Source organism: Cetorhinus maximus, chromosome 16 (genome assembly GCF_964194155.1).
Source record: "Cetorhinus maximus chromosome 16, sCetMax3.hap1.1, whole genome shotgun sequence".
NCBI classification, from domain to species: domain Eukaryota; kingdom Metazoa; phylum Chordata; class Chondrichthyes; order Lamniformes; family Cetorhinidae; genus Cetorhinus; species Cetorhinus maximus.
This window is the reverse complement of record NC_135894.1, coordinates 42,740,444-42,759,243: the sequence shown is the minus strand read 5'-3', so window position 1 is coordinate 42,759,243 and position 18,800 is coordinate 42,740,444. Positions and strand designations below refer to the sequence as shown.

General features: G+C 42.2%; 1 protein-coding gene across 1 annotated transcript in view; it reads left to right on the top strand.

Annotated features, from left to right (window-relative positions):
* sytl5 (synaptotagmin-like 5) overlaps positions 1–18,800 on the top strand; it is a 129,967-nt gene that overhangs the window by 9,477 nt on the left and 101,690 nt on the right. The window contains exon 2 of the mRNA XM_078559769.1: positions 1,647–2,182. Within this exon, the coding sequence (XP_078415895.1) occupies positions 2,064–2,182 (119 nt within the window). The 5' untranslated portion in view covers positions 1,647–2,063. The remainder of the gene's footprint in view (positions 1–1,646; positions 2,183–18,800) is intronic.

Genomic DNA, 18,800 nt, shown 5'->3' with positions numbered 1-18,800 from the left:
ACCAGATGTAGAATAAGTCTCCCTCTGCTGTATTCCAATAACTTGTCTCAGCTGTAATCTCAGAAGAGCACTCCCTAGAGAACTTTGTGACATTCTTCCCGTTTTTCCCACACCAGCTATCCTCTGGTCTCTCTAAGTGGCATTAGTGCCAACTTAGGGTCATGCACCCAGAAGTGGGATTGAGTTGCATTTCACATATGACACTTATAGCCAATAAATGCAAGAAACTTTCATCCCCTCGGTTTGAGATGGATTTGTACAGACCAGTGATTAATTCACTGAGTCACCCAGTTTAAGTATGGATTTCTGTTTATAAACCATTAGACATATGAAAGTAAATATTTTCACTTTAAACTGGTTTGCTAACCAGGGTAAATAAGAAGGCAGTTTTGGAGTGAGCCAATACTACATTGCTAAGCTGTTGTGTAAAATCATAATTAGCTACTCAGACAATGTGGCAAAATATTAACATTTCAGTCACCTTGTTAAATTAATAACATAAAACATTTTTTAAAATCATTCATGGGATGTGGGCGTCGCTAGCTAGGCCAGCATTTATTGCCCATCCTTAAGTGCCCTCGAGAAGGTGGTGGTGAGCCGCCTCTTAAACCGCTGCAGAGCATGTGGTGTAGGTACACCCACAGTGCTGTTAGGGAGGAAGTTCCAGGATTTTAACACAGTGACAATGAAGGAACAGCGATATATTTCCAAGTCTGGATGGTATATGGCTCGGAGGGGAACTTGCAGGTAGTGGTGTTCCTAATGTGTATGCTGCCCTTGTCCTTCTAATGGTAGTGGCCATGGGTTTGGATGGTGCTGTCTATGGCACCTTGGTGAGTTACTGCAGTGCATCTTGTAGATAGTACACACTGCTGCCACTATGCATCGGCGGTAGAGGGAGTGAATGTTTGTGGATGGGGTGCCAATCAAGCGGGCTGCTTTATCCTTGATGGTGTTGAGCTTCTTGGGTGTTGTGGGACTCATCCAGGCAAGTGGGGAGTATTCTATCACACTCCTGACTTGTGCCTTGTAGATGGTGGACAGGCTTTGGGGAGTTAGGAGGTGAGTTACTCTCCGCAGGATTCCTAGCCTCTGACCTACTCTTGGAGCCACAGTATTTATATGGCTAGTCCAGCTCAGTTTCTGGTCAATGGTAACCCCCAGGATGTTGATAGTGGAGGATTCAACGATGGTAATGCCATTGAATGTCAAGAGGCAATGTTTGGGTCCTCTCTTGTTGGAGATGGTCATTGCCTGGCACTTGTGTGGCGTGAATGTTACTTGCCACTTGTCAGCCCAAGACTGGATATTGTCCAGGTCTTGCTGCATTTGGACATGGACTGCTTCAGTAGCTGAGTGGTGCTGAACATTGTGCAATCATCAGCGAACATCTCCACTTCTGACCTTTATGATAGAGGGAAGATCATTGATGAAGCAACTGAAGATGATTGTGACTAGTCAACACTTCCAGGACAGGATACTAATTGATTAGCTGTTAACAACAGCTGATTCATTTTCATTTAATAACTTTTTTGTCCCTATTAAGGACATACTAGGCTCAATTTTTACCAAATTAGCTAGCATATTAATGAACTGTAAGAATATGTTTTATTGGCTTAACTTTTGTTTTTGTTTTTCCTTTTTAGCAACAAGGTGCCTGGAGCTTCCAAGAAGTAAATGTGTACATTTTTCAGATGCAGCTAACGTCATGACGCCCACTGGGATTGATGCTGGGATCGATGTTATGGGAACTGGAAGATATTGAGTTTGCTTATGTAGGCTTAACAAGCAATTGTTGAAAAATTGCTTCAAAGGAATACAGTTGATTTACACATCCTGAAAAAGTATTAACAGTGTCATTCCGAGAAGAATTATTTCTGAAGAGAGCACACTTAATCATGTTCGTTGGGAAGATTTCAACTTTGAACCATTTCTGTTCACATTTGTTACCCTCACTTTATTGACTCCTGAATTTTCACCCAGTAATTTTCTCCTTGACTAAACTTCGTTACCAGCACCACTAAATCCAAGGAGACTGTTCCAAAGATTACCACTGCAGAAGCATGTCCAAAACTACTGAGATTGTCAACTTGACATTCTTATTAGACAATGAAAAGGATATGATTTTGGAAGTTTTACACCGTGATGAACAGTTGAGAAAAGTTGAAGAGAAAAGAATAAGGTGGGTGATATGTTGAGGAAATAATTGTCTACTTTACAAATTAGCAGGAGCATTAACAGACAATACAATAAATTCAATTTGCACCTCAACCAAGTAAACACATAGTAACGCAAAACATTTTTGTGGCTAGTTCACTTTTTATTGCTTTCATAAATGAGAAAGGAAAATGAGCAGAAGGCTGGTAGGCCTCATGCTTGTACAGTTTTCTGCACATGGTGAATTCTGGATGAGTACATTCCCACAGATAAAGTCGCAGAGCAAAGTAATTCAGTCCACTTTTACGCATCTTTTAGTGGTTAATACAAAATCAGGAGATTTGAGAGTTAAGTTAATTCACCCAGCTTTGATTAGCGGTTGTGTGTAGCATGATAGGAGAAGAGCCTTGTAATGAAGCTGTAAATAGATGAGAAAAGCAGCAGAATAGGTTAAAGTCCCTTGAGCAAATAAGCTGGTATTGTTATGGAAGTGTACATAATGGATAAAACCTAATGTTGTCTGCTTTTGTTGGAAAAGTTAATGACCTAAATTTTCACCAAGTGAAAAGACATGACAGCCCTTTAAAATGGCAGGTGGGTCCCGACTGCAGGATTCCTAACCCCATTCCTGGGTTGTGAGATTTTCGGGTGTGCCTTTTAAAGGGTGCGGGCTGCTTCCTGTCAGAAGTTCACATCCTGACTTGGCACTGGTTGTGGGGATAGGCATGTCCTACCTCTCCTTAATTTTCATGAAGTCAGGCCAGTTTTTTGAAGAGTCATAGTTCACGGCCCCTCAGAGAAGTCCTGAACCCTAGTGTGCATGAGAGGACCTTTTTAAAAGGTAAGTCCAAAAGATCCCCCTCATGCCCCCTATGCCAAATTACGGCCCCATCCACCCCCTCAGGCCCCTCATGCCCCCTATGCCAGGCTGTGCCTTTCCACCCATCCATTATGTCCCTCATGCCCCCTATGCCAAGCTCTGGCACTTCCATGCTCATTAATTCTCGAAAGTATACAGTGGGTCAATGAACATCACAGTGTAAAGTGGGATGTGTAAAAAGAAGTTTTGAAAAATTGTACTCCATTGATAAATCTCTCCTATGAAAAAGTCATGGGGATGGGTGGAAGGTCAAAGCCTGGCATGGGGGCATGAGGGGACATGGAGGTGGATAGGGGCAGAGCCTGCCTTAGGGGACATGAGGGGACATAATGGGTGGGGGGGGGCCAATGCCAGGCAGGCCTGAGTGGGTGGATGGAGCCATGAGGTGACATGGATGGGGTATGGGGAGTGTTTGGAGGGCGAAGGAGGGGTGAGGGATGGAGGGTCTTTGTGTTTTTATTTTAACTGGGACAAAATCCCATGGCACTGAGGTGGGCCTCTTAAACAGCCCACTTCCACACCCTGCAGCCCCTGTGGCTACCTCCGCAGTTCTTCCCGACTCCAGCTCGCACCTGGCCCCTAGCAATGAAGATCCCGCTTCAGCGGGCACTTTCTTCTGAGGCGGGCGGGCTGAGCTAGGAATTTTCCCAACTCCCCCTAGCCACCCCGAGGATGAAAATCCAGGCTATTATCACGACAAATGACACTTGTTGCCTACCTCACTCATTGCGATGTGATTTCTCTTAATTTTGGAGGAGTGAATCTAAAGCACTTGACACATTTCATTTTTTTTGATCGATCCCATAACTGGAAATGATAGAAGTGTACATGATTAATGAATGAGTAACACCTACAAGGACAAGTCTGCTCTAATAGCACTGGCAGTAAGCAGTTGCCTGGAAACTGCTGTCAAATACTATTGCCTCACAATATGCTACAAACATGCTAAAGTGCACATAGGCTAAGCCCGTTCCTCTTGGTATCTACTCCAATGACTACAGTTTCTATTATATTTGGTATAGCCAAAGTTGCTTCCCTTGACCTTATGTGCTGTGTGTGAAATAACCAAGTGTAATCTTTAAAATTAGCTTAGTATTTTATTTGAACATTTACCAGTAATTGTATCATTACTTTCCTCTTCAATAAAATACAAGACACACAGTTCTATATCGACGCAGTACCTATAGGATTGATAATTTAGAGCACAGATTTTGAATGGTTATTCGTATTTTTATTTGAAACTGTTTAAAGAAATGATGTAGCATCATTCCACCTCTGGTTTAAGGAAGGTTACAGGTGCTGGTGTCATTGTTGCTGTAATGAGCTGATGTGGATTGCAAGAAAGAAGTTCATAATTGCGGTGTGTAATGAATAAATTAGATTATCTTCAGTCAGTGTGCTACCTTTCCAGATGGGTGGACAAAGAATTTAGATAGGAGCACAGCTTTTTGTGGCTAGTACACTTTTATTTTTATATATGCTTAAATCAAACAGTTCTTCCCTTTTCACTTCCTTGCAAAACTCCACTCTAGAGTTGCTGCCCTGCTTCTTTTATCTTGCCATCTAATCTTCTGGCTACTGTGCAAGCCAAGAACATTGAGAAAGGTTTATTATGGATTGGTTAATCTTTTCTTTCTCAAATATCCTAAGCTTTTTCCAAAAAGGTTTGCAGATTAAGGAGATTTTAACACTTATAAAATATGCAGTCTTCCTTGTTGACCTGTGATGAAAGATGCTTAAATAAGAACATAAGAAAAAGGAGCAAGAGTAGGCCATCTGGCGTCTTGAGCCTTCTCCACCATTCAATAAGATCATGGCTCATTGATTGTGGCTTCAACTCCACTTTCCTGACTACCTCCCACCTCTCCCCCACCATAACTCTTGACTCCATTGCAATCAACCCTGAATATATTTAATGACCAAGCTTCCACTGCTCTCTGGGGAAGAGAAGTCCAAACACTAGCCACCCTCTGAGAAGTAATTTCTCCTCATCTCTGACTTAAATGGGAGGCACTTTATTTTGAAACTGTGACCCCCTCTCGTTCTAGATTCCCCCATGAGGGGCAACATCCTCTTAACACCTGTTGTGTCAAGCTCCCTCAGAATCTTATGTTTAAATAAGGTCACCTCTCATTCTTCTAAACTCCAATGCATATAGGTGCACCTTGTTCAACCTTTCCTCATAAGATAAACCACTCAATCCAGGAACCAGCCTAATGATCCTTCTTTGAACTGCTTTCAAGGCAAGCATATACCACCTTCTGATGAAGAGTCATATGGACTTGAAGCGTTGACTTGAAGTATTCCCCTCTGCAGATGCTGTCAGACCTGCTGAGTTTTTCCAGCTAATTTTGTTTTGTATACCCCCTTTAATGCCTGCCGATGAACCATTTCAGGCAATTCAATAAGTGATGACATTGTGGTATTTCTACTTGAATTTCAAATGGAAATCACAAATGCAGGCGGTCCCTCACTGGTCCCTTTTGTTATAATAGTGATGAGATCCTTGTCCTTGCACAGTTACAGCCTCACAATATAATTTGTGGGAGACAAGTCCAGACAGGTACTTTTTCTATACTTCCTGCAATGAGTCTTAAACTTCATGGGGAATATCTAATTAAATCAGTCAATCGCAATCTACAATGTAGTTACTTCTTTGACATTTGTGGTGGCCGAGACAGTTATTGGAAAAATATTGGCCAGGATTTTGCAGTCTTTTTGCAGGCATACGGTGCAGATTGCATAAATTGCATACTTACTTTCCTCATGGCCACAGAGGGAACTTGCTCTCCTGGCTGCAGCATGGATCCACCGTCATGGTGAGTAGTGAGGCCTAGTGGTGAGACACAATTCCAGCAAAGCCACGCCCTCTTTGATGTCATGAGCTGAACACATACCCCTTGAGATCTGCCTTCAGCTCAATGACCGTTTAGTGTTTTTAAGCACTTTAAATATTTCCTTCATTCAACTTTTAATTCTAGCTCCCTCCACAGCACTCCCGGCTCTGCTCACCCATCTACACCCTGGCTCTCCTCTACCCCGACTGTCATCCCTGGCCACACTCCCCCGCACCCCCCAGCTTATGAGCAGTGTGGTGAGGGCATTATGAGCAGAGCTGTGGGTGAGGGGGCAGTGAGCAGAGCTGGTGGGGGGGATGGAGGTGTGCAGATGTGGGGGCTGGTGCTGGATGTTGCCAGGGCAGGGGCGACCAGGTGGAAGCAGCCCTAAATAAATTTGTATAAATAACGGTGTAATTAATGACCAATCAGCCCAAGTTTACATGTTGTCAGGTCAGCGGGACCATCAGTGTGGTCTTCCCCTAGAGATTTTTATTGCAAACTTCAACATCCGGTTTCCAGCATTAGGTCGGCTTCCCAGTCGTTGTGGTTCTGTTACGGCCCTCAATAGTGGCAAATGTCTCAGCATTCACAGCTATTGGGATCGCAAGATCTAGGCCATTACCTTCAGCAGATCTCTTTTATTAAGATTCAAATTTGTCTGCAAATAGGATTTATTGTTTGAAAGATCAGTCCTTGGTTGAGGTATGTGGCACATATGTGGGTGATTATCCTTCTCTCACAGTAAAACCTGACGAGTATGATTAAGTATCAGATGTACACAGAAGAAAATGAGGTCTTCCTCCTCCTCTCAATGCCAAGCATGTACCCTACCATCCTCTTGATTCCTTATCTCAGCTTCTATGGAAATAAATATTTCTCCTGTTTTTCAACTTCACCATCCTCTTGAATATTTTTTAATTTTTCAGTTTTGATCTGGAAAACAAGGATGGTGATAAATGGGATTTGGGAATGAGGTTAAAAGGTTTTCAGAAGTGCCCTCACCAATTCACCTAAGACAACTTGAACTATTTTCAGACAATGAGGAACAAACTAGCCATCCACCCCTATGTTTTAAATCTTTTTCTTATAAATTAACTTATAAATTGAAAGGTCAGTTGTTTATATTTAGATATTACAGCAGATTTCTTATTCTTTGAATATTATTCTGTATTTGTCAAAGGTAAAATTGCTCGCACCCATGACCTGGTGATGCTGTTAGCCACCCAAATTAAATCTCCATGCTGATGTAATAAAATTTTAACATGTTGCTGCAAAAGAATTATTGCAAAAGGTTTGTGTTAAGTGACATTTAGACTCCAGGAGTAGAATTTCCTTGTGGTTGCACCTGATCTTCTGCCATGACTTCAAGTAATCAGCAGAAACTCCAGAGAAATAGCATCTAAACAGATCTGACTTAGCCCAGCAACTGTATCCTCTGCTGAACTGCTTCTGGGAGCTCCATTTCTGCTTCTCCCCTGAGACATTTCACTCCACACTAGACCAGCTCTTGATCTGTTCCTGCAGTTTCCCATGCTGCTGAATGATCTCTGCTTTGCCACTTTCTGCTTACTTTTCATGGCTGCTCATTCTGCTCTGCTTCACTCATCTTTCAGAACTCCTCCATTGACATTCGCTGGACTCCATGGACTAGCTCCTCATTTTCCTGCTGCTCCTGATCTTGTATGCTCTGCGCTGCCCTACAGTAATTTCTCTGTGTAGCTGCCTTACATTGTTCTGCACTGTTCTCATCAATGGGTGCTTTATCCTCCTCAGCTCCCTAGTCTGTCTTGCTTTTGTTTCTTGGTTTTCATTTACACTGGATCTACTGGTATGCTAACAGCTGAGGCCATCATGCACTTCCTCACTCATGGTCAATTCTTTGCTCCTTCTTGACCCTCTGATTCCATTGGACAACCTTTACTAGCACCTCATCAACTCTTGTAGCTTCACTATGTATGTTGCTCAGATCATGGTGAAATCATCTCTAACACCTTCCTTGTATACTTCTCCACCTTTGTGCCCCTCCCAAAAACACTCCCTTTTAACCTGCCCCTGGAGAAGATTCTGAGCCCAAGTCACATGTAATTTCACACCACCTAACTTTTGATTCTCCATTTGCTGCAACTTCTCAGCTATTGAAATCTAAGTCTCACTCAGTTGCCTTTTTCCCCAGAAAAACCTTTACTATCTCCTAAACCCCAAACTTTCTAGTTTCTCTTCAATAATCCACATCCTTTTATGCCCCCTCTACAAGTTCATCTTGTCCATGAGATTCACCTCCATTGCCATGAATGACCACCTAATTTCTCTCTCTGGCATTGGAAATGGCTCCTTCTTCTCAGGCAATATCTCTTTTGGCAACCCCTGTCCTTGCAAATTATGGCTCCATTTCCAACTCCACTTTCCTCTCAAGGCCTTGAATATGTTATTACTTTCCAAATCCCATGTCCACCTTCTCCAAAACTCCCTTGTTTGAAATCCCCTTACAGCATCAAAACAGATCTAACCAAAGTCACAAACAACATTATCTGTGACTGCGAGCATGGTGCATTATTGCTACTCCTCCCTCTCAATCTTCACAGCTTGGACACTGTCGGCCATATGAGTGCTTCCAAAACCCCTCTTCAGTTTTTTTGGAACTATCTCCCTTGGTTCCATTGGTACCCATCTGAGCACAGCCAGAGCATCCCTCACCCTCACATCATCACCTTGGGATTGCCACAGGATTCATCCTTGATCCCCTCCTTTCCCCCATCTATATGCTGCTGCTTTTCAACATCACCTGCAGCATGTAGTTAGCTTCTTCATGTATACTGATGACACTCAATTGTACCTCTCCCATCTCTGTTAACACCCTCACTGCCTATGCCTGTCAGACTTCTTATCCAACACCCAGTCTTGGGTGAATCGCAATTTTTTCCAAATAAATATTGGGAAGACCAAAGCTATCATTTTTAGCCACTGACTCCATTCACCTCCCAGGACACTGTTTCAGGATAAACCGGACCATTTACAACCTTAGCATCCTACATGATACCAAGCCAAGCTCTAATTCCATATCCTTTCTATCATAAAGCCTACTGACACCACTATTGGATATCTACTACTGTAACATTTAAAACCGCCACCCCTACATTAGTTAATCTTCTCTGGAAATCCAAATTCATACCTTTGTCATCTCCCAGGCTCAATTTATTTCCATGCTCTCTTAACGAGCATCCCATCCTCAATTATCCAATGAATTTCATCTCAGTCTAACTCAAAACCAGTATCCTATTTTGCTATCCATCACTCCTGACCTTTAGTGTCCCACATGGCTTCCAATGCCTTAAATGTAATTTTTTTATCTTTGTGTTCAAATCCCTTCAAAGCCTTGCTTTCCCTATCTCTGAAACTTTCTCCAGCGCTACAACCCAGGAGCTGAAATTAATGGCTTGGTTTTTCCAACTTTAAACTGGAGTTGTGACTTATCCATGACCTGATATTGGACAGGCAATCTGAGAGCATGCAGATGCTTGAGGCCAAAAGAGGTGGCGAAGGGGTTAAGAACTAGGGAACATGCCTGTACAGGCTGATTCCATGACTATAAGTGACGTCAGAGAGGTTCAGCATGTAGATGAGAAAGTAGAGGAGGACAAATGATAGACTACTAATGGTGACTCAGGACCAATTCTAGCATCCATTCTATTGGACAAAGTCAATGTACAGCCTGAGTAGACCAGGAACCTGGTTGATTCATGGATTGGCACTATGGTTTTTGTTTAGACAGTATGACTTTCCCCCACACACTGCCCCCCCCCACCCATAAATCCCTATCACTTGAGCCAGGGATCTGTGGCTAAGCAGTTTCAGTACAGCTATAACATGACATCTACCTGACAAAGTGGAAAATTGCCCAGCCATGTCCTGTCCAGAAAAAGGACAAACTCAGCTGGTCAATTACTGCCCCTCCAATCTACTCTCTCAATCATTAGCAATATTGTTATCAATCGGGATTGACTGCAACCAATGTGTGGATATATTGAGTTTTATCAGAGTTAAAGATATTTATTACACATTGTATGTTTTCACTGCATATCAACCATGACAAGTAGCCCATGCAAGTCCAAGTCGGACTGTGTGTGGCTGGTCTGTGTGAACACCTCTTCTCTTCTTTTCCACTCTCTCTGTCTCTTTGGTGTTTTACCTTTTCACGACTTTTTAAAGTGCCCAAGACTGTTAGACCATGTCAACATGGATCCTTTCCCTTCCACAATCTGCTACAGTGGAGTCCTTTCAAACCTTAACTTTGTACGCTTTTTTGAGTCTGTACCTAGGGTTCATATTGACCAGAGCTCATTGTCCTATAAAAGGTTCCCCTTGATACAAGATAATATGTTGAGTTTCTTGTTTAAACTATGGAGTAAAAGCTTAGACTTAAGTTATCTTTCATCACTTAGGGTTCCCTATAGCTATTAGACATAGGCCAGAATTTTCCTGTTGGCGATTTGGGGGCGGGGCCCACTCACTGACGGGAAAATGACGCGGGATGACATCGGGAGGAACCCAATTGAGGCCATTGACAGAGTAATTAAGATATTTAAAGACTCTGCCCGTCCGACCTTAAGGCTGGCGGACAGGCCAGGAGCCCCAGCGGGCTTCTGATAATACATGAAACCTCATCCACTGGCGGGATGAGGTTTCATGTCCGTTTTTAAAAGCTTTAATAAAATTTGTGATATTTATTAACATGTCCCATCTCGTGTGACATTGGCACATGAGGGGGACATGTTAATAATATTTTAATTTTTCTATTTTTAAAGTTTTTTTAGACTGTCAGTAATCTCCTTGAGACAGCACTTAGTGTCAGAGATCAGTGCGCTCTTTCGCGCGCATGCGTGAAAGAGCGCACTTTGACAGATGGGGAATTCCCTCCACCCCCCGCACAGGAAGCGCATAGCGCTTCCTGTCGGGCAGGCCGCTCAGCGGGCCTTAATTGGCCCGCCCACTCAAAATGGCGGCGGGCCCCATTTTGGCGGTGGAGTTCGGCTGCCCGCCCACCACCGAGCTGGTGGGGCCCACCCACCAACTGAGGGCAAAATTCTGCCCATAGTTTCTGTTCTTAACCAATTAGGTTCTTAGCCAATTATTTTCTTGCATTATGCCAGGAACTGTTTCCCTAATTTCATCCTGTCCTGGTCCCCATGGCTAGTTTCAATATCCCTTATGACATACTATCTCTGACCTTCCAGGCTTACTCATTCAGGAACCTCTTTGTTCGTATTTCCAGTTATTAGTTGTTTATGCCTAGAGTTATTCATAACATCAGACATCCAGCCTAATTTCTAATTCCTTATCGGACTATTGAACCATAGGATGAATCACTCTGTCCACTAAAGTAACTTCTACATTGATTAACTTAGGCACTTGAGCAAGCATCTTTATTAAGCAAGTTTAAAAGGCAACCGTATCACTGCTTTATAACTTGGTTATTCATTCATGCATCTGCCCAGTTCTGGCCCTTTTCCTGGGCTAACTGTCCTTACCTAAAAATAAACATCTCACTAGCTTTGTTTCTAAAGAAATGAAACTTAAGCATGAACTTAAGCAATTCCCTCTCCATATCAAGCTCATTTTGTGTGTGTGTTTGTGTGTGTGATCTATATGTATATGATACATAATACACATTAGGCATATTTCTAATTTCTAACAGCAAAGTTATAGAAGTTGTTGTTGACAGTACAATCAAGTGGTACTGCTTGGATAACTTGCTCATTGATACTCTGTTTGGATCCCACCAAGACCACTTGGCTCCAGACCTCATTACAGCTTTGGTCCAAACATGGATAAAATTGCTGCGTTCCAGCGGTGAGGAGAGAGTGACTGCCCTTGATATCAAGACAGCATTTGACTGAGTGTAGCATCAAGAAGACCAAGTAAAATTGAAGTCATTGGGAATTAGAGCGGAATCTCTTCACCTAGCACAAAGGAAAAGCAGTGATCCTTGATGGAAAGTTCCATATGGTTGTTGGAAGTAAGCAAGCACTGAATGAAGCTAGTCACAGAGTGTGAGCTTGGGAATTTGATGAGTGAGGAAATTTGGTGCCTTGAGGGAGGAGGTGCTGTTCACATAAGTAGCCACCTTAATTTTGAGTTTAAAAAGACACAGAGAGCAGTGGACCAGTTTAAGAGAGCTAAGGGGCTCAGTCTGTGGAGCAGCCGTGTTCTGAGAAAAATTCAAAGTTTGACGTCACACTAATAGTGAAGGTATCTGAAACAAATTTAGTTTGTGAAGATCAAAATATCTAATGTTATCTCCAATTAAAAGTTACAGTTCCTTTTTGTATATTTCAGAAACTGTTCAAATGTACATACAAACAGAATGTTACATTCATGAAAAATTAATTAAAACTGCAAAACAAAAGCTAGTTTTCAGTCAAATAAACAGATGAGAGCAGAACTTGGATCTCACCTTCTTTATCAGGTAGATCATTGGTGCACTATCTCTTTCACTCTTGTTTGATTATTAAAATAAACATTTAAAAGTCTATAGATTTTTGGATACTAAGGGGATTAAGGTTTATGGGGATAATATGGGAAGGTAATGCTGTACCCCAGCATTACCCGAAGATCAGCCAAGATCATACCAAAGGGCCAAATGGCCTACTCCTGCTCCTATTTCTTTTGTTTCTTATTTTTGTATTCAATTAGTTTGTAGCATACAGCATTATAACATAACCATATGCATTCATTAAAATGGTATTCTCTAACTGTGCTCCCTTAAAAGTGAAAAATAATTTTTATTCTTTTTGACATTTCTTCAAAGAAAAAGCAAAAAAGCAACCCAGAAAGAGTAACAATGCTCTTTAGCTGTTTACTTGTATGAATAGATAGCTTGGACTAGTTTATTTTTGTCTCTATGGTTTTTCATTCACCCCATTAACTAGTATTTCCTCTTTGTTTGGGTCAGCTATGCTTTTTTAGAAGCAAAGCATCTCAGCTTAAGCTGTAACATTGAAACCTTTTTAAAAGATCTGAAATTTCTTGCTAATTGAGAGTTACTATTCATTTAATATTTATGTGTCATCACAACATGATACCGTATATCTGCCTCTTGGTCACTGCATATCTGATGCATTTTGCCTCTGCCGCTGCCAGTTCAATTCAGATTGAAGAATTTTACCCAATTTACAATGCTTAAAATTTTCTAGTGATTAAAATTGGTCTCTATACCCAATTTTTCATGATCCAATTTAATATATAGTGAGACTCTGTGTCTTATCTTAATTATGGCTTTCTTCTCTTTTCAGTTAACTTATGATTAAATGAGAGAGAGATTTCGGTAATGAGTTTTATGATGCAGGACCAGATGAACCACTGAGCATGACTGAGGAACAAGTGGTGATGGAATTTAATGAACAGGAATCTGCTGGCCAAATTATTAGTTTACATACTCCTTTGGCTGCAGGACCAATTAGTTCAGATCTCGTGACATCTGAATGTGAAAAAAAAATCCTTCGTGCCTGCAATTACCTTTGGAGTAATTTTAGGCCCTGCTAGGTCTAGTAACTAATGTGAAGAAATCCAGACTTCTTTTGCATAGATGTGCAGGATGCACAGAGAATAACAATGACTTGTATTTGTATAGTAGATAGATAGATAGGTTTTAAGAAGCACCATGAGGAAGGAGAGAGAAGCCAAGAGACCTAGGGAGGGAATTCCAGAACCTAATGCCCAGACAGCTCATGGCATAGCTGCTAGTGGTGGAGCGATGAAACTCAGAGATAGAAAAGAGACCACAATTGGAGGAGTGCAGCTATCTCTGAGCGAACCATTGCCATGCAGCAACTCCATAGGCATCTGCAGTGGAGCACCAAGTGGTACAAATTCTAACCACAGTGGGGGTGTCCCTCATAAAACCTTAATGCAGTTAAGGTCATCTTGACTTGACATATACAACAGGCTCTCTTATCCCCCCAAAATGCTGAAGTTGGATAAAGTGGAGGACACACTGATGCAATCAGGCCTGCACGTCAACAGGCATTCTGAGGGCAAGTCCAGCACAGGAATATTCCTGCCAGCCCATCTAGCCCTCCGCTTGCCAATCTAGCCCTCCGTTTGCCAGACTGCAAGTGACATCTTTGGAGTCATTGTCAGCGTCTTGATCTGAGCTTGCCTCTTGGTGGGTTTTCCACCATGACCTTGACAAAATTATGCAATGTGTAGCAATACCAATTGTATTGGAGATCCTGGCAGGAGTGTAGTGTTATTACGAATGTGAGGTTTTATAAGATGATTATTATTTTGGACCGTCTCGTTAATTTAAGGTAAAATGGAATAATGAATAAAGTCATGTGATCTGAGTTCTGCCCAACTGCAAGCCTCTGTGGCTTGGTTACCATGGGGATCATGAGCCCAGGTCAGATGTTATTGAAATGTGCCAGGTTTAACACCTAAAAATAAAGGCAGAAGCAGATGTTCTTATTATTACAGACTTCGACTTTGAATAGGAACAGAGAGAGATCGAGAGAGACAGTGAGAAAGAACAGCAACCACTGCAGTCTGCAGATGGAAAAAGCTGTTTTTCTGGTGGCTTCCAGGCAGAATGCTGAGGATAGCTTGCCCACTGGTCGAAGAGAAGGAACCTGCAACCATTTACAGATGTTGGAATACTCGCCCTGGAAAGGCCGGGCGAAGGCAAGTCAGTTAAGGAATTATCAGGAGATTGAGGGAAAGGATCTTAAACAGTCACAGGATGTTAGGACTCAGCAAAATGGAGACAAATGAACCCGTTCAAAGCTGGAAGTGACTTTAGACTGTTGCCTGAAAAGACTGTGTTCTGTGGAGAGTGTGCTGTAAAGTATATGTATGTGGCATGGAGTTATCGGTTGCATGAATAAGAGATATCTTTTCTGTAGTTTAGAGTATTAGTTGTCTACTAAGTAATGTTTAGTTAATGTTGCTTTGAATTTGTTCCATATAATAAAAGCCTTAAAACTTGTAATCTTATTGTAAATTTCCTTTTCATTGGCCACTGGGGATTCAAGTATCTTTTTTAAGAGTCATCAGTCTCTACAGGGATCGTAACAGCGTGAATGCTCCTGATTCGTTTAATCACTCCTATATCTGCAAAGGCCTTGTTCTATTTGCTTTCTGTTTCTGAGCATAGCTGCAGTCATTAATTTGGCTTAAGAGAAGAGTATTGGGCCTCAATTTGTATGTGAGGTGGGAATGGTGCTAGCTTGATATCTTTGTGGGCAGCAAAACTTAACTACGAGGACAGATGGAACCCTGTCATAGTCTGGGAAGAGGTGGAAACAAAACAGTTGGGGGTGACCCTGGCTAGTTGTCCCGTAGAGTAGATGGTTCATCTCCACCCCTGTCTCTGTGCTGACCGAGAGCCTGTGGAGAGAGGTACCCTCAGCCATTGTCAGGTATGTAACCCTGGGCTTTCAGATACAATTGGTGTGAACCGATCTCCCCATACACAATACAGCTACCAGTGTTTACACTATTAAATCCAGTTTCCACAGATTAGAAGCAGATTTTTAACCAATTTTATCTTGAAAAGAATTTAATATTCAGGTCTTGTCAATTTCATCTCAGTTTCAGCTTTCTTTTTCCCCTCTCCTGCATAAGAACTCTGTTAATGAAATTGGGAAAATGCCTCCTTTCTTCAGAAGTGACCCAGTAATGAGATTGCATTGGATGTTTCATAGCCATACATTCCTGTGATTTTAGTAATGAATCATTAAGCATGGAGGAAAAACAGAAGTGTTTTCTTATAATTTTAAGAATTTTGCCCTCTTTACTCTTCCTGAGAAATAGTTTTATAAACAGCATACGTCCAATAAACCTGTTCTTTTCCATGTAGATCAACTCTTCCTCCCCACCGTCTGATTGTTTCTTGATCCCTCTTCATTTCCAAAAATCTATTTAGCTACCTCCTGATCAAACTTGTACAGTCACTTTCAGTGGAGTTCTGTAGTAACTTATTTCACCATTTGATTTGCTCTTTGATTGAAGATCAAAGGGCAGGATTTTCCCGTCGGCGAGCAGGGGGCAGGGCCCACTCGCCGATGCGTGAAATGACGCGCGGTGATGTCGGGCGGAACTCCTGATAATTTAACAATTTCCACCCTGCTTAGCCCTCCTAAGATCCATGAGGGGCAAAAATATCTTATTTACAGATATACAACATCTTATTAACAGGTGTACAGACATGCTACCACTTTACTGTGGAGCAAAGCTTTTTTATTTGCTCTTGGAATGCAAGTGTCACTGGCAAGGCCATTATTTATTGCCCAGCCCTAATTGCCCTCTGAGTAGCTTGTTGGGCCATTTCAGAGGGCAGTTATGAGTCGAACACATTGCTGTAGGTCGGTAGTCACATGTAGACCAGACCAGGTAAGGATGGCAGATTTCCTCCATAATAGGGTGTTAGTGAACCAGATGGGTTTTTTAATGACAATCCATTGTTTCCCTTATCACCAATAATGAGGATAGCATTTTATTCCAGATTTATTAATTGAATTTAAATTCCACCATTACCATTCACCATAGTGGGATTTGAATTTATGTCTCTGGAAGTTTAGTCTGGGCCTCTGGATTACTAGCTCAGTAACATTAATATTGTGCTACCATCGCTCGATGTGCAAGGAGGTTGTTGAGAGAAAAAGAGAGACTCATAGAGCCGTAAAAAAGCTACAACGCAGAAAGAGGCCATTCAGCCCATCACATCTGCACCGGCCAAAAAAGAGAAAAAGGAAACCAGCCGTTCATTTTAATCCCACTTTCCTGCACCTGGCCCGGAGCCTTGCAGGTTAGACCACTTCAGGTGCAGATCCAAGTAGCTTTTAAATGAGTTGAGCATTTCAGCCACAACCACCAATTCAGGTAGTGAATTCCAGATCCCCACTACCTTCTGGGTGAATAAGCTTTTCCTCATGTCCCCTCTGATCCGTCTACTAATCACCTTAAATCCATGGCCCCTGGTAAGTGACCCCTTAGCTAGGAGAAACAAGTCTTTCCTTCCTACCCTATCTAGGCCCCTCAATAATTTTGTACACCTCAATTTGGTCACCCCTCAGCCTCTGCTGTTCTAAGGAAAACAACCCTAGCCCATCCAATCTTTCTTGTAAATCTCCTCTGTACTTTCTCCAGGGCAATTAATTCCCTCCTGTAATGTGGAGACTAGAACTGTACACAAACTTCCAGCTGTGGCCTAACCAGCATTTTATACAGTTCCAGCATTATATCCCTGCTTTTGTATTCATTACCTCGTCTAATAAAAGAAAGCATTCCATATGCTTTCTTTACCACCTTCCCACCTGTCCTGCCACCTCCAGGGACCTGTGGACATGCTTTCCAAAGTCTCTCACTTCCTCAATCCCTCGCAATATCCGCCCATTTATTGAGCATCCCCTTGCTTTGTTTGCCCTCCCCAAATGCATTACCTGTGCAGCCTGTTGTGACAGAATTTGTAGCCCACTACCACAAGTGGCACTGCACTGCCTGTGGCAGTAAAAATAACTCCTTTCAATTTTTTCCAGCATCTGGTGATTATATGCAACATCAGTCAGTCTGCAGTCCGTACCTGCATCAACTCTTTTTGATGCCCTTCTCAAAGGTTAATGTCTATATTAAGCTCTCCATGGCCATCAGGGGCCTGCAAGGCTGTGGGATTTGCAGCCAATTGTGCAGCATGTGATAGATGACATAAATGAGCCAGGACCCTCTTTGATAGGCCATTTGCATGATTTCAAAACATGATTAATAATGAACTCCAAGTACTGATTCCACAATTCCTTTATGAAAGTTACAATTGACTCCGACTCCGCCACACTCTCGGGCAAAGCTTTCCAAATGCCAAAACAAGCGCTGCATAAAAAAAGTTTTCCTCATGTCCCCTCTTGTTCTTTTGTAAAACACCTTAAATCAATGTCCTTGGATTCTGTCGTTCCACCAACAAGAAAAGTTTCTCCCTATCTATTCTGTCCAGACCACACGTCATTTTAAACACCTCTTTCAAATCTCTTCTTAATCTTCTTTTCTCCCAGGAGAATAACCCCAGTTTCTCCATTCTGTTTATGTAACTGAAGTCTGCCATTCGCGTGAATGTTTTCTGCAATCCCTCTAATGCCCTCGCACCCTTCTTGAAGTGTGATGCCGAGAACTGGACTCAACACTCCAGTTGAGTACGAACCAATGTTTTGTAAAGGTTTATCATAACTTCCTTGCATTTGAACTGTATGCCCCTATTTATAAAGCCTGGTTAACCACTTTCTCAACCTGTACTGCCGTCTTCAACAATATGCACACATATACCCCAATGTCCTCTGCTTCTGCACTCCTTTTAGAATTGTACCATTTATTTTGTAATGCTTCTCCTCATTCTACCTACCAAAATCAATCAATTCTAACTTCTTTGCTTTAAATTTCACCTGCCACTTGTCCGCCCTTTCCACCAGCTTGCCTGTGACCTTTTGAAGTCAATCACTATTGGTTTCACAGTTCACAATACTTGCAAGTTTTATGTCATCTGCACATAATTGCCAAAATTTCCTACATTTTGGGCAGCATCTTCCGGTCGGCAAGCGGGGGCGGGGCCCGCTCGCCTACACGTAAAATGATGTGGGGATACGTCGGGCATGCGTTCCGACATCACCCCGCGTCACTTAGATTTGCAATTCGGCAGGTGCGCAGCCGAAGAAGGCCATTAAAAAAACTAATTAAAATGATTGATGGACCTGCCCGTCCAACCTTAAGGTTGGTGGGCAGGCCGGGATCCCTGGCAGGCTTCGGAAAAAACATGAAACCTTATCCACAGGTGGGATGAGGTTTCAGGAGGGTATTTAAATTTTTATGAAATGTTTCAATAAAAGCTATGGATATGTCCCAACTCATGTGACATTTTATCACGTTTATTTGAAGTTTTCAGTCTG